This window comes from Cygnus atratus, unplaced genomic scaffold (assembly GCF_013377495.2).
Source record: "Cygnus atratus isolate AKBS03 ecotype Queensland, Australia unplaced genomic scaffold, CAtr_DNAZoo_HiC_assembly HiC_scaffold_202, whole genome shotgun sequence".
In the NCBI taxonomy this organism is placed as follows: domain Eukaryota; kingdom Metazoa; phylum Chordata; class Aves; order Anseriformes; family Anatidae; genus Cygnus; species Cygnus atratus.
In genome coordinates, this window is record NW_026109795.1 from 1 (window position 1) to 14624 (window position 14624).

Genomic DNA, 14624 nt, shown 5'->3' on the forward strand with positions numbered 1-14624 from the left:
CGGGGAGACCGGGGGCCCGCCGGGGGTCACGGGGTGGGTCCTCCGGGGCGCCCGGGGGCCCGCCGGGGATCAGCCTGGTGGGTCCTCTGGGGCAACCGGGGCGCACCGGGGGTCACCGGGGTAGGTCCTCCGGGGCACAAAGGGGCCCCCCAGGGGTCACCGGGTGGTCCTCTGGGGCGCCCGGGGTCCACTGGGTTCACAGGGGTGGGTCCTCCGGGGCATCTGGGGGGCCTGCCGGGGGTCACCGGGGGGGGTCCTTCGGGCACCCAGGGGTCCGCCGGGATCACCAGAGTGGGTCCTCCGGGCGCCCGTGGGCCCAGCGGGGGGTCACCACGGTGTGTCCCTCTGGGGCACACAGGGGCCCGCCGGGGGTCACAGGGTGGGGTCCTCCGGGGCGCTTGGGTTGCTGCCGGGGGGTCACCAGTGTGGGTCCTCCGGGGCCCCGCCGGGGGTCACCGGAGTGGTTCTCGCGGGCGCCCTGGCCCGCCGGGGGTCACCGGGGTGTTCCTCCGTGGAGCCCGGGTGTCCACTGGGGTTCACCGGGGTGGGTCCTCCGGGGCGCCGGGGCGGTCCGCCGGGTTGACCGGGGGCCGTCGGGGCTTACCGGGCTGGGTCCAACGGGGCGCCCGGAGTGATTACACTGTGATTTACTTACACTGTGATTTACTTACACTGTGATTTACTTACACTGTGATTTACTTACACTGTGATTTACTTACACTGTGATTTACTTACACTGTGATTTACTTACACTGTGATTTCCACCCAATTGCTCTAAGGAGTGTGGTTGTCTGCATTTTACAAGTTTGTCTGTTAAGCTTTCTTATCGCTGCAAGCATATCTCAATACCACCTTCCTTCCCTCTAAATGATGTAACTCTGTGCAAAAACATTTTTATTCCCACAACCTTGATCCCCTTACCCGAAAATCCTTATTCCCTTTACCCTTAACAACTCTAACCACAACCCTAACCTTCACATCAACTCCCATCGCTAATGACACTGACTAATGATCCAAACCCCAAACTGCCCCTAACCCAGACAGCCAACAAAGAAACAAGCACAAAGCTGAAAACTACAGAAAAGGCAAAACCCTGGATACAGGCCCCAAATCACAAACACGCGAACCAAAACACTACAGAAAAACCCCAGACACAGGCCCCAAGCACTACAGCTAGGCCCCAAAAGCCTAAACATATGCCAAAAAAAGTGTTAATACAGGTGCCAAATGCTACAGACAGGCCCAAAAGCGCAGGCCCCCAGAGGAGGAGGAGGAGAACCGGCGGTGAGAGTATTTGTATCCCATATTTGCCCCAGAGGACAACCCCCGGTGACAGTATTTGAGAACTACATGTGTCCCAGTGTAGAGCTCCTGGTGACAGACTGTGGAACACCCTCCCAAGTGCCCCAGGCGACCACCCCCGGTGACAGTGTAGGCACTCCCGGATGCCTCAGTGCCCAGCCTCTGGTGACCTCTGGCGTAAAGGGGGTGCTCCGATGGAAAACTGCCTGGTGACATCCTTTGGGACACCCAGGTGCCCCGGAAGACAACCTGCTGTGACACTATATCAGGCGCCTCGGAGGACACATGCCGGTGACCCCCGACGGGTCGCCCGGGCGCCCCAGAGGACCCACAACGGTGACCCACAGCGGGCCCACGGGCACCGCGGAGGACCCATCCCAATGACAACCGACACGCCGCTGGGCTCGCCGGACGACCCACCCCGGTGACCCCCCGGTGGACCCCCTGCGGCCCCGGAGGACCCACCCCGGTGACCCCCAACAGACCCCTGTCACCCCGGAGGACCAACCCCGGTTACCCCCGGTGGGCACTCGGGCACCCCGGAGGAACCACCCCGGTGACCCCCGGCGGGCCCTCAGGGGCCCCGGAGGACCCACCCCGGTGACCCCCGGCGGGCCCCCGGGACCCCGGAGGACCAACCCCAGTGACCACCAGCGGACCCCAGGGCGCCCGAGATGACCAACCCCGGTGACTACCGGCGGGCCCCCGGGCGCCCTGGAGGACCCATCCCGGTCACCCCCGACAGGCACCCGGGCGCCCTGATGGACCCACCCCGATGACCCCCGGCGGGTGCACGGGCTCCCCAGAGTACCCATCCTCGTGGCCCCCGGCGGAAGTCCGGGCGCCATGGAGGACCCACCCCAGTGACCCCCGGCGGGCCCTCGGGCACCCCGGAGGACCCACCCCGGTGACCCCCGGGCTCCCCGGAGCACCCACCCCTGGTGACCCCCGACGGGCCCCCGGGCGCCCCGGAGGACCCACCCCGGTGACCCCAGCGGGCCCCCGGGCGCCCCGGAGGACCCACCCCGGTGACCCCTGGCGGAACCCCGGGCACCGCAGGGGACCTCCCCCGGTAACTCAGGCGCCCCGGAGGACCCCCCCGATGACCCCCGGCGGGCCCCCGGGCGCCCTGGAGGACCCACCCCGGTCAACACCGGCGGGCCCCTGGCCGCCCCGGAGGACCCACCCCGGTGACTGCAAGTGGGCCCACGGGCGCCCTGGAGGAGCCACGCCGGTGACCCCCGGCGAGCCCCCGGACACCCTGGAGGAACCATCCCGGTGACCCCCAGCGGGTGCACGGGCTCCCCGGAGGACCCATCCTGGTGGCCCCCAGCAGACGTCAGGGCGCCATGGAGGACACACACTGGTGAGCCCCGATGGGCCCCCGGGCGCTCCGGTGGACCCACCCCGGTGACCCCCGGCTGACCTCAGGGCGCCCTGGAGGACCCACCCTGGTGACCCCCGATGGGCCCCTGGGTGCTCCGGTGGACCCACCCCGGTGACCCCCGGCGGCCCCTGGGCGCCCCGGAGGACCCATCCCGGTGACCCCCGGCGCCCCGGAGGACCCTCCCCGGTGACCCCCGGCAGGTGCACGGGAGCCCCGTAGGGCCCACGCCAGTGACCCACAGCGGGCCTCCGGGAGCCCCAGAGGACCCACCCCGGTGACCCCCGGCGGGCCCCATGGCACCCCGTAGGACCCCGCGGTGACCCCTGGCGGACCTCAGGGCGCCCCGGCAGACAGACCCCGGCGACCCCCGGTACGCCGCCGGGCACCAAGGTGGACCGACCGCAGAGACCCCCGACGAGCCCCCAGGTGCCCCGGAGGACCCACCCCGGTGACCCCTGACAGGGTCCCGGGGTGCCCCGGAGGACCCACCCAGGTGATACCCGGAGGACCCGCGGGCGCCCTGGAGGAACACCCCGGTGACATCCGGCGGACCCCCGGGCTCCCCGGAGGACCCACCCCTGTGACCCCCGGCGGGCCCTCAGGTGGCCCGGAGAACCCACCCCGGTCACCCCGCACGACCCACTCCAGTGACCCCCGATGGGCCCCCGGGCACCCCGGAGGACCCTGCCCGGTGACCCTTGGTAGACCCCCGGGCACGCCGGAGGACCCACCCTGCTTACCCCCGGGCGCCCCAGAGGACCCACCCCGGTGTCCCCCGGCGGTACCCCAGGCGCCCTGGACGACCCCCCCCTGACCGGCGGAGGGCCCCAGGTCACCCCGGAGGACCCACCCCGGTGACCCCCGGCAGGCCCTCGGGCAGCCCAGAGGACCCACCCTGGTGACCCCCGGCGAGCCCACGGGCCCCCAGAGGACCCACCCCGGTGACCCCCAGCGGCCTGCCGGTTGCCACGTAGGACACACCCCGGTGACACCCGACAAGCCCCCGGGCACCCTGGAGGAGCCACCACGGTGAACCCCTACAGGTGCACGGGCGCCCCGGAGAATCCACCCCTGCGACACCCAGCAAGCCCCTGCGCGGCGTGGAGGACCCACCCCGGTGACCCCCTGGAGGGCCCCCGGGAGCCCAGGAGGACCTTCCCCGGTGACACCCGGAGGACCCCCGGGGGCGCCGGAGGACCCACCCCGGTGATATCCGGCGGACCCCCGGGCGCCCTGGAGGACCCAACCCAGTGACCCCCAGGCGCCCTGGAGGACCCACCCCGGTGACCCCCGATGGGCCTCCGGGCGCCCTGGAGGACCCGCCCTGGTGACCCCCGATGGGCCTCCGGGCGCTCCGGTGGACTCACCCCGGTGACCCACGACGGGCCCCCGGGCGCTCTGGAGGACCCTCCCCGGTGACCCACGGCAGGTGCACGGGCGCCCCGGACGACCCACCCCGGTGACCCCCGATGGGTCCTTGGGCGCCCCGGAGGACCAACCCCGGTGACCCCCGGGCAGGCCCTCAGGCGCCCCGGAGAACTCAGCCCAGTCACCCCCGGCGGGCACCCGGGCGCCCTGGAGGACCCACCTCGGTGACCCGCGGCGGACCCCCGGCACCCCGGAGGATCCACCCCGGTCACCCTCGGCGGGCCCCCGGATGCCCCGTAGGACAACAAACCCCAGTGACCCCTGGCGGAACCCCGGGCACCCCAGAGGACCCCCTCCGGTGTCCTGTGGCGGTATGCCAGGGGCCCCGGAGGACCTACCCCGGTGATCCGCAGAGGGCCCCGGGTCGCCCCGGAGGACCCACCCCGGTGACCCCCAGCGGGCCCCTGGGCGCCCTGGAATACCCATCCCGGTGATCCCCAGCGTGCCCAGGGGCACCCCGGACAACCCACCCCAGTGACCCCCGGTGGACCCCCGGCAGCCCCGGAGGACCCACCCCGGTGACCCCCAACGGACCCCTGTCGCCCCGGAGGACCAACCCCGGTGACCCCCGGTGGGCACCCGGGCGCCACGGAGGACCCAATCCGGTGACCCCGGCGGAACCCCAGGCGCCCCAGAGGACCCATCCCGGTGTCCCCCGGCAGGCCCCCGAGTTCTGTGGTGGACCCAACCCGGTGACCCTCGGTGGACCCCCGGGGGCCCGAGAGGACCCACCCCGGTGACCCCCGGCAGGCCCCAGGGCGCCCCGGAGGACCCACCCCGGTGACCCCAGGTGGAACCCCGGGCGCCCCAGAGGACCCACCCCGGTGACCCCTGGCGGTATCCCAGGTGCCCCGAAGGAACCCAACCGATGACCCCCGGACAGCCCCGAGACACCCCGGACGACCCATCCAGGTGGCCCACGGCTGACGTCTGGGCATCATGGAGGACCCATCCCGGTGACCCCCTGCGGGTCCCCAGTCGCCCTGGAGGACCCACCCCGGTGACCCCCAGCGGGCCCCCGGTCACCCCGGACACCCACCCCGATGACCCCCGGCGCCCCCGGTCGCCCCGGACACCCACCCCGGTGACCCCCGGCGCCCCGGAGGACCAACCGCTGTGAGCCCCAGCGGACCACCGTGCGCCCTGTAGGACCCGCCCTGGTGACCCCTGATGGACCCTCGGGCGCTCCGGTAGACCCACCCCGGTGACGACCAGCGGACCCACCCCGGTGAACACCCCGGAGGACCCACCCCAGCAAGTACAGGACTACAGCTCCTTGCAGAGGTCTCAAGCACAGAGACCACAGCCAGAAAAAAAACACCCTCAGGTCCACAAAGGCCATGAATGCACAGCAGCCCCAGCAGGGGCTAATCACAGACTTATCCTTTACAGCTGAAAAAGGTGACCCTGCTCAGCCTCTTCCTTATACTGCCCTTATGCAGTCAAGGCCCTTGCCATGCATACTGAGGCTCTTTGTCAATCCTCTGGACAGTTACGCAAATGCCTTGATATATCTACAGATTAAAATAGAACCCCAGAAAAAGGAACCGTACCCCACCATTTCCCAAACACAAGTTAGCCGGCAACCCCTCCTAAACATACCTCTAGTACGTGAATTCCAAGCACTTCACATCTAGAAGGCTGCAAGCTCTAAAGACTCTACAGCCAGCCAAACCGCAGGCAAAAGCTCCAGAAATATAACAAAGTGTCCCTCACCCTGAATAAGACTACACCTTACCTGCCTACTGCTGCTCTTTTCAGATACATGCTTGCACAGGGAGCTTCCAGGATCCAGTTCTCCTAAACCCTGCTCCATCACTTCACCACCACACTTGGAACTTGGATAATAGTTGACATACAGGCCAAGACTCACAACAAGCCCCATCAATCTGTGAAAATCCTCAGGGACCTACAACACACAAGCTAACATTACCATCCTAGCCCTAAACATGCTCTAACAATTTCATCCCCTGAAGAAGAGCTGCATGCAATAAAGGCACCTACTCCTACTACACAGATTGCTCTCCTCTAAAAGACCCTCCTAGCCCCTACCTCGAAAAGGTGTGTGTTTCCAAGTAGAGACCGGTACGCATCAGTCCATAGACTCCAACCCACCTAAAGAACCCTGCAACTGACAGAAGGAAAAACAAAGCACTTACCCCTAAGAGCAGCCCAGGCACAATGAGCTCCCTCATGCCTTGCCTGGGGCTCATATACCATTTGGCCCCGCCCACCACCCAAACCCAATCACCTGGGAAAGGGGAGGGGCAAAAAACAACAAAGTAGACAGGCAGCAGGACAAGCACCAGCTGTGGTTTTCTTTTTTTTTTTATCTGGTTTTCAGCTCAACACCATGCAGAGAGTGCAGACAAGAGAACTGGGGTGTTTCTAGAAGCAACAATCCCCAGGCTTTTGCTTCAGCTTTCAATATTGAAAGCTTCTCTCCTCTACAACCCCTTTCTCAGGAACCAGGCAGCATTCAAGTGCCCTGCTTTGCTCCGATTCTAAAGACTATCACAGTCCACCTTGCCTGTGGCACCTGATAAACAGAAGAGAAAGCAACCACAGCAGCAAAAGCCACAGCACCCGTAGGTCAGTTACTCTCATCCCCTCCTTTACCTCAGCAGCTTACCTACCCCACAGAGCAGATGCTTCCATCTGGTCTCTTTAGCCACTTACAGCACCTCGAAAAGGCAAACTGGAATTTTACTCTATTTGATGTAGTAAAGTAACTGCAGTGACAACCGCACCCCAAAAGCAACTGCTGCATCTCTTCATCGCCCACCAGAGTCACTCCAGAGGCAGCTCGGGTCACTGACATTCCGTATCGCACACTGCGTTTCCGCCTGAACAAAGAAAAACACAGAAGATAAACATTCAGCTGCCAGCATTAGCACCCATCCCTCAACAACAGAAGTGACTCCATATTTCATTTTATCCTTTTAAAACAGCAGTCCACTTGCCTCTGTACCTGGAAATTAGATCCAAGCTCAAAAGGAGTAGACAGCATCACCCATGCCACCTGGCAACACAAAAGGACAAAATGACCACTGTGCTTGCAAGCAACCAGCTGCCACACCACTCCTCTGGCCCAAACAGCCTCACCTCAGACCCTCAGAGGGAAGCACCTGAACATCTTTCCCTTTGCTTCCGATAAGGGATGACCTCGCTGACAACACTCTCACCTTCCCTCACTGCTCCGTGACATGGGGATTTCCCTGTCCAAGACTGCACTAGGCACCCGCAGAGACAAGAGAAAAGCACACCCTGAGGTGAAGGGAATGACGACACAGACTCCAAGATAGTCGAGAAATGGAGACCCTTTCTTGTCCCGATGCCAGATCTTATATAGTTTTTCTGAGCCCCTACACACGCTGCACATGGCTGGCAAACAGTTACGGACTTCTGATTGATGCATTCCTTTTGATCACACATAGCCTGCTATAGGCCCGTCCGAGCCTAACAACTCCTCCTTATTGGTTCCCACTTTCTCTTATTCTAGCCTGGTTACCACTCTATGCCTCTGAGTAACCTTCTTCTTAACCCTTAGTGCATCACCATATCATTCAGCTCGTTTGTCACCGAACGGTGACATAATTCCCCCTTTTTTGTTTCTACAGGCGGGCCCCCGGGCATCCCGAAGAACCAACCCCATTGACATCCAGCCGACCCCCAGTGACCTCCGATGGGCCCCGGGCACCCCTGGAGGACCCACCCCGGTGACCCCCGGCAGGCCCCCGGGCGCCCCGGAGGACCCTCCCCGGTGACCCCCGGCAGGTGCACGGGCACCCCGTAGGACCCACCCCAGTGATCCACAGCAGGCCTCCGGGCGCCCTGGAGGACCCATCCCGGTGACACGCTGCGGACCACCGGGCACCCTGGAGGACCCACCCCGGTGACTCCAAGCGGGCCCCCGGGAGCCATGGAGGACCCACCACGGTGACACAGTGTGGGCCCCCGGGTGCCCCGGAGGACCCATCCTGGTGGCCCCCGGAAGACGTCCGGGAGCCATGGAGGACCCGCCCTGGTGATCCCCGATGGGCCCCTGGGCGCTCCGGTGGACCCACCCCGGTGACCCTCGGTAGGTGAACGGGCGCCCCGGAAGGCCCACCCCGGTGACCCCCAGCGGACCCCCGGGGCACTCCAGAGGACCCACCCTGGTGACCCCCGGCAGGCCCTCAGGTGCCCCGGAGGACCCACCCCGGTGACTCCCGGCGGGCCCCCGTGTGCCCTGGAGGACCCACCCCGGCCACCGCCGGCGGAGCCCCGGGCGCCCCAGAGGACCCACCCCGGTGTCCTCCGGCGGGCCCTCAGGCGCCCCGGAGAACCCACCCCAGTGACCACCGGCAGGCCCCCGGGTGTCCCGGAGGACCCACCCCGGTGACCCACGGTGGGCCCTCAGGCGCCCCTGGAGAACCCACCACGGTGACCCCCGGCGGGCCCCCGGGCGCCCCGGAGAACCCACCCCGGTGACCCCCGAAGGGCCCCCCGGGCGCCCCATAGGACCCACCCCGGTGACCCCCGGCGGGCGCACGGGCTCCCCGGAGGACCCATCCTGGCGGCCCCCGGAGGACATCCAGGCGCCATGGAGGACCCACCCCGGTGACCCCCGGCGGGCCCGCGGGCTCCTCGGAAGTCTGATCCAAGTGACCCCCGACGGGCCCCCGGGCGCCCCGGAGGACCCTCCCCGGTGACCCCCGGCAGGTGCACGGGCGCCCCGGAGGACGCACACCGGTGACCCCTGGCAGGTGCACGGGCGCCCCGTAGGGCCCACCCCAGTGACCCACAGCGGTCCTCCGGGCGCCCTGGAGGACCCACCCCGGTGACTCCAAGCGGGCCCACGGGCGCCCTGGAGGACCCACCCCGGTGACCCCCGTCGGGCCCCAGGGCGCCCCGGACGACCCACCCCGGTAACCCCTGATGGGTTCCCGGGCGCCCCAGAGGACCCACCACGGTGACCCCTGGCGGGCCCCTGGGCACCCCGGAGGACCCATCCCGGTGACCCCCGGCAGACCCACGGGCGCCCTGGAGGACCCCCCCCGGTGTCCCCCGGCGGTACCCCAGCCTCCCCGGAGGACTCACCCCAGTGACCCCCGTCGGGGCCGTTGGTCGCCCCGGAGGACACACCCCATTGACCTCCGAATGGGCTTTGGGGCGCCCAGGAGGACCCACCCCGGTGACCCCTGGCGGACCTCAGGGCGCCCCGGGGGACCGACCCTGGCGACCCCCGGTAGGCCCCCGGGCACCACGGTGGACCTACCGCGGTGACCCCCGACGAGCCCCCAGGTGCCCCGGAGGACCAACCCCGGTGACCCCCGGTGGGCCCCTGGGTGCCCCTGAGGACCCACCCCGGTGACCCCCGGCGGACCGCTGAGCGCCCTGGAGGACCCATCCCGGTGACCCCCGGCGGGTGCACGGGCTCCCCGGAGGACCCATCCTGGTGGCCCCCGGCTGACGTCCGGGCGTCATGGAGGACCCACCCCGGTGACCTCCTGCGGGTCCCCGGTCGCCCTGGAGGACCCTCCCCGGTGACCCCCGGCAGGTGCACGGGCGCCCCGGAGGACCCACCCCGGTGACCCCTGGCAGGTTCACGGGCGCCCCGTAGGACCCACCCCAGTGATCCACAGCAGGCCTCCGGACGCCCCGGAGGACCCACCCCGGTGACTCCAAGCGGAACCCCGGGAGCCACGGAGGACTCCACCCGATGACCCACGGAAGGCCCCGGGTTGCCCCCGAGGACCCAAACCGGTGACCTCTGGCGGGTGCATGGGCTCCCTGGAGGACCCACCCTGGTGACCCCCGGTGGACCCCCGGGAGCCCTGGAGGACCCACCCCTGTGACCCCCGGCGGGCGCACGGGCTCCCCGGAGGACCCATCCATGTGGCCCCCGGCGGACGTCCGGGCGCCATGGAGGACCCGTCCCGGTGACCTTCGGCGGGACACCGTGCACCCTGGAGGACCCGCCCTGGTGACCCCCGATGGGCCCCTGGGCACTCTGGTGGACCCACCCCGGTGATCCCCGGTAGGCCCCCGGGTCGCCCCGGACGACCCACCCGGTGACCCCCGACGGGCCCCCGGATGCCCTGGAGGACCCACCCCGGTGTCCCCCGGCGGTATCCCGGGCGCCCCGAAGGACCCCACCCGATGACCCGCGGACGGCCCTGGGTCACCCTGGAGGACCCACCCCGGTGACCCCCAACGGGCCCCCGGGCGCCCCGGAGGACCCACTACGGTGACCATCGGCAGGAGCACCGGTGCCCCGGAGGACCCACCACGGTGACTCCAAGCAGGCCCCCCGGCTCCCCGTAGGACCCACCTCGGGGACCCCAGGCGGGCCCTCAGGCGCCCCGGAGGACCCACCACGGTGACCCGCAGCGGGCCCTTAGGCGCCCCGGAGCACCCACCCCGGTGACCCCCGGCCGGCCCCCGGGCGTCCCGGAGGACCCACCCCGGTGACCCCCGATGGGTCCCTGGGTGCCCTGGAGGACCCATCCTGGTGGCCCCTGCCGGATCTCCGGGCGCCATGGAAAACCCACCTCGGTGACTCCCCGGCGGACCACCGTGCTCCCTGGAGGACCCTCACTGGTGATCCCCGATGGGCCCCCGGGCGCTCCGGTGGACGCACCCCGGTGACCCCCGGCGGGCCCCCGGTCGCCCTGGAGGACCCAGCCCGGTAACCACCGGCGGGCCCCCGGGCGCCTCGGAGGTCTCACCCCGGTGACCCCCGACGGGCCCCCGGGCGCCCTGGAGGACCCACCACGGTGACCATCGGCAGGAGCACCGGCACCCCGGAGGACCCACCCCGGTGACTCCAAGCGGGCCCCCAGGCTCCCCATAGGACCCACCCCGGTTACCCCCGACGGGCCCCCAGGCGCCCCGGAAGACCCTCCCCGGTGGCCCTCGGCGGGCCCCCGGTAACCCTGGAGGACCCAGCCCGGTGACCCCTGGCAGAACCCCAGGCGCCCCAGAGGACCCCCCCCGGTGTCCCCCGGCGGTACCACGGGCGCCCCGGAGGACCCCCCCCGATGACCCGCGGAGGGCCCCTGTTCTCCCCGGGGGACCCACCCCGGTGACCCCCGACGGGCCCCCGGGTGCCCCGGAGGACCCACCCCGGTGACTCCAAGCAGGCCCACGGGCGCCCCGGAGGACCCACCCCGGTGACCATCGGCGGGCCGCTGGGCGCCCCGGTGGACCCAGCCCGGTGACCTCTGGCAGACCCCCAGGCGCCCCAGAGGACCCACCCCGATGACCCCCGGCGGGCCCTCAGGCACCCCGGAACACCCACCCCCGTGACCCCTGACGGGCCCCCCGGTGACCCGGAGGACCCACCCCGGTGACCCCTGGCAGAACCCCAGGCGCCCCAGAGGACCCCCTCCGGTGTCCCCCGGCGGTACCACTGGGCGCCCCGGAGGACCCCCCCCGATGACCCGCGGAGGGCCCCGTTCTCCCCGGGGGACCCACCCCGGTGACACCCGGTGGGGGTTCAGGCTCCCCGGAGGACCCATCCTGGTGGCCCCCGGCGGGCCCCCAGGCGCCTCCGAGGTCTCACCCCGGTGAACCCCGACGGGCCCCCGGGCGCCCCGGAGGATCAACCCCGGTCACTCCAAGCATGCCCACGGGCGCCATGGAGGTGCCACCCCGGTGACCCCGGCGGGCGCCAGGGTGGCCTGGACGACGCACCCCGGTGACCCCCGATGGGTCCCCGGGCGCCCCGGAGGACCCACCCCGGTGACCCCCAGCGCGCCCTCAGGTGCCCCGGAGGACCCAACCCGGTGACCCCCGGAGGACCCCCGGGCAACCCGGAGGACCCACCCCGGTCACCCCCGGCGGGCCCCCGGGCGCCCCGGAGGACCCAACCCGGTGACCCCCGGCGGACCCCCGGGCACCCCGGAGGACCCACCCCGGTGACCCCCGGCTGGCCCCCGGGCGTCCCGGAGGACCCACCCCGGTGGCCCTCGGCAGGTGCACGGACGCCCCGGAGGACCCACCCCAGTGACCCACAGCGGGCCCCCGGGCACCCCAGAGGACCCACCCCGGTGACTTCAAGCGGGCCCCCCGGCTCCCCGTAGGACCCACCACGGTGACCCGCAGCGGGCCCTTAGGCACCCCGGAGCACCCACCCCGGTGACCCCCGGCCGGCCCCCGGGCGTCCCGGAGGACCCACCCCGGTGACCCCCGATGGGTCCCTGGGCGCCCTGGAGGACCCATCCTGGTGGCCCCTGCCGGACGTCCGGGTGCCATGGAAAAGCCCCTTCCCCTCCTGCCCCAACCCTGAGGAAAAGGCCTTTCCCTCCAGCGCCGACCCTGAGGAAAAGTCCCTTCCCCTCCAGCGCCAACCCTGAGGAAAAGGCCCTTCCCCTCCGGCCCCAACGCTGAGGAAAAGCTCCTTCCTCCCCGGCTCCAACCCTAAGGAAAAAACCCCTTCCCCTCCTGTCTAAGCCTCAAGAAAACCCCTTCCCCTTCGGCCCCTAGCGTGAGGAAAAGCCCCAGCCCTCAGGAAAAGCACGTTCACTTCCACTCCAAGCCCGAGGAAAACCCCCTTTCCATCCGGCCCCAGACCCAATAAAAAACCTCTTCCCCTCTGGCCCCAACCCTGAGGAAAATGCCCTTCCCTTCCATCCCCAGCCCTGAGGAAAAGCCGATTTCCCTCTGGCCTTAACCCTGAGGAAAAGCACCTTCCTCCCCGGCTCCAACCCTCAGGAAAAAAAACCCTTCCCCTCCGGTCTAAGCGTCAAGAAAACCCATTCCCCTCTGCCCCTAGCGTGAGGAAAAGCCCCAACCCTGAGGAAAAGCCCCTTCCTCTCTGTCCGTAAACTTGAGGAAAAGGCCCTTCCCCTCCGGCCCCAACCCTGAGGAAAAACCCCTTCCCCTCTAGCCCCAACCCTAAGGAAAAGCCCCAAACCTGAGGAAAAGCCCCTTCCCCTCTCGCCCCTAGGATGAGGGAAAAGCCCCTTCCCCTCCGAACCCAAGTCTGAGGAAAAGCCCCTTCCTCTCTGGCCCCAACCCTGAAGAAAAGCCCCTACCCCTTCGACCTCAACCCTGAGGAACAGTCCCAACCCTAAGGAAAAGTCCCTTCCACTCCGGGGCCAACCCGGAAGAAAAGCCCTAACCCTGAGGAAAAGCCCCTTAATCTCTGGCCCCAACCCAAAGGAAAAGCCCCTTCCCCTCCAGCGCCAACCTTGAGAAAAAGTCCCTTCCTCCCCGGCCCCAACCCTGAGGAAAGGTTCATTCGCCTCCGAACCCAAGACTGAGGAAAAGCCCCTTCCTCTCTGGCCCCAACCCTGAAGAAAAGCCCCTCCCCCTCCGACTTCAACCCTGAGGAACAGTCCCAACCCTGAGGAAAAGCCCCTTCCATTCCGGGACCAACCCGGAAGAAAAGCCCTAACCCTGAGGAAAAGCCCCTTGATCTCCGGCCCCAACCCAAAGCAAAAGCCCCTTCCCCTCCAGCGCCAACCTTGAGTAAAAGTCCCTTCCCCTCCGGCCCCAACCCTGAGGAAAAGTCCCTTCCCCTCCAAACCCAAAAATGAGTAAAAGTCCCTTCCCCTCCGGCCCCAACCCTGAGGAAAAGATCCTTCCTCCGCGGCTCCAACCCTCAGCAAAAAAACACTTCCCCTCCGGTCTAAGCCTCAAGAAAACCCCTTCCCCTTCGGCCCCTAGCCTGAGGAAACGCCCCAACCCTGAGGAAAAACCCCTTCCGCTGTCCGTAAACTTGACGAAAAGGCCCTTCCGCTCCGACCCCAACCCTGATGAAAAGCCCCTTCCCTTCCAGGCTCAATGCTGAGTAAAACACCCTTCCCCTCCTGCCCCAACCCTGAGAACCCACCCGAACACTCGGGAAAAGCCCCTTCCCCTACTGCCTCAAGCCTGAGGAAAGAGCCCCTTCGCCCCCCGACCCCAAGCCTCAGGAAAAGCCCCTTCCACTACGGCCCAGGCGCTGAGGAAAACGCTCTTCCCCTCCTGCCCCAATCCTGAGGAAAAGCCCCTTCCTCTCCTGCCCAAACCCTGAGGAAATACCGCTTCCCCTCCGGTGCCAACCGTGAGGAAGAACCCCAACCCTGAGGAAAAGCACGTTCACTTCCAATCCAAGCCCGAGGAAAACCCCCTTTCCATCCGGCCCCAGACCCGATAAAAAGCCTCTTCCCCTCTGGCCCCAATCCTGAGGAAAAGCCCCTTCCCCTCCAGCCTTAACCCTGAGGAAAAGGCCTTTCCCCTCTGGCCCCAACACTGAGGAAAAGTCCCTTCCCCTCCGGTCCTAACCCTGAGGAAAAGCTCCTTCCCCTCCGGTCCGCAACCCTGAGACCGCACCCTAACACTCGGGAAAGCCCCTTCCTCTGTGGCCCCAGCCCTGAGGAAAAGCCGATTTCCCTCTGGCCCCAACCGTGAGAAAAATCCCCAACAAGTAGGGAAAAACCCCTTCCCCTCGGGCCCCAACCCTGAGGAAACCCCCTTCCCCTCTGGCTGAAACCTGAGGAAAAGCCACTTCCCCTCCAGACCCAAACCTGAGGAA

The 14624-nt window shown here is 68.0% G+C and overlaps 1 protein-coding gene across 1 annotated transcript; it reads right to left on the reverse strand.

The window, feature by feature from the left end:
* Positions 1-5135: 5135 nt before the first annotated feature.
* On the reverse strand, positions 5136-10288 carry LOC126913684 (collagen alpha-1(I) chain-like; the record flags this gene model as incomplete). Its single annotated transcript, XM_050716704.1, has 3 exons — positions 5136-5179; positions 7805-7825; positions 10126-10288. Coding segments are annotated over 3 exons (228 nt in total), but the record flags the coding sequence as incomplete, so codon positions are not given.
* Between the last annotated feature and the right edge of the window lie 4336 nt (positions 10289-14624).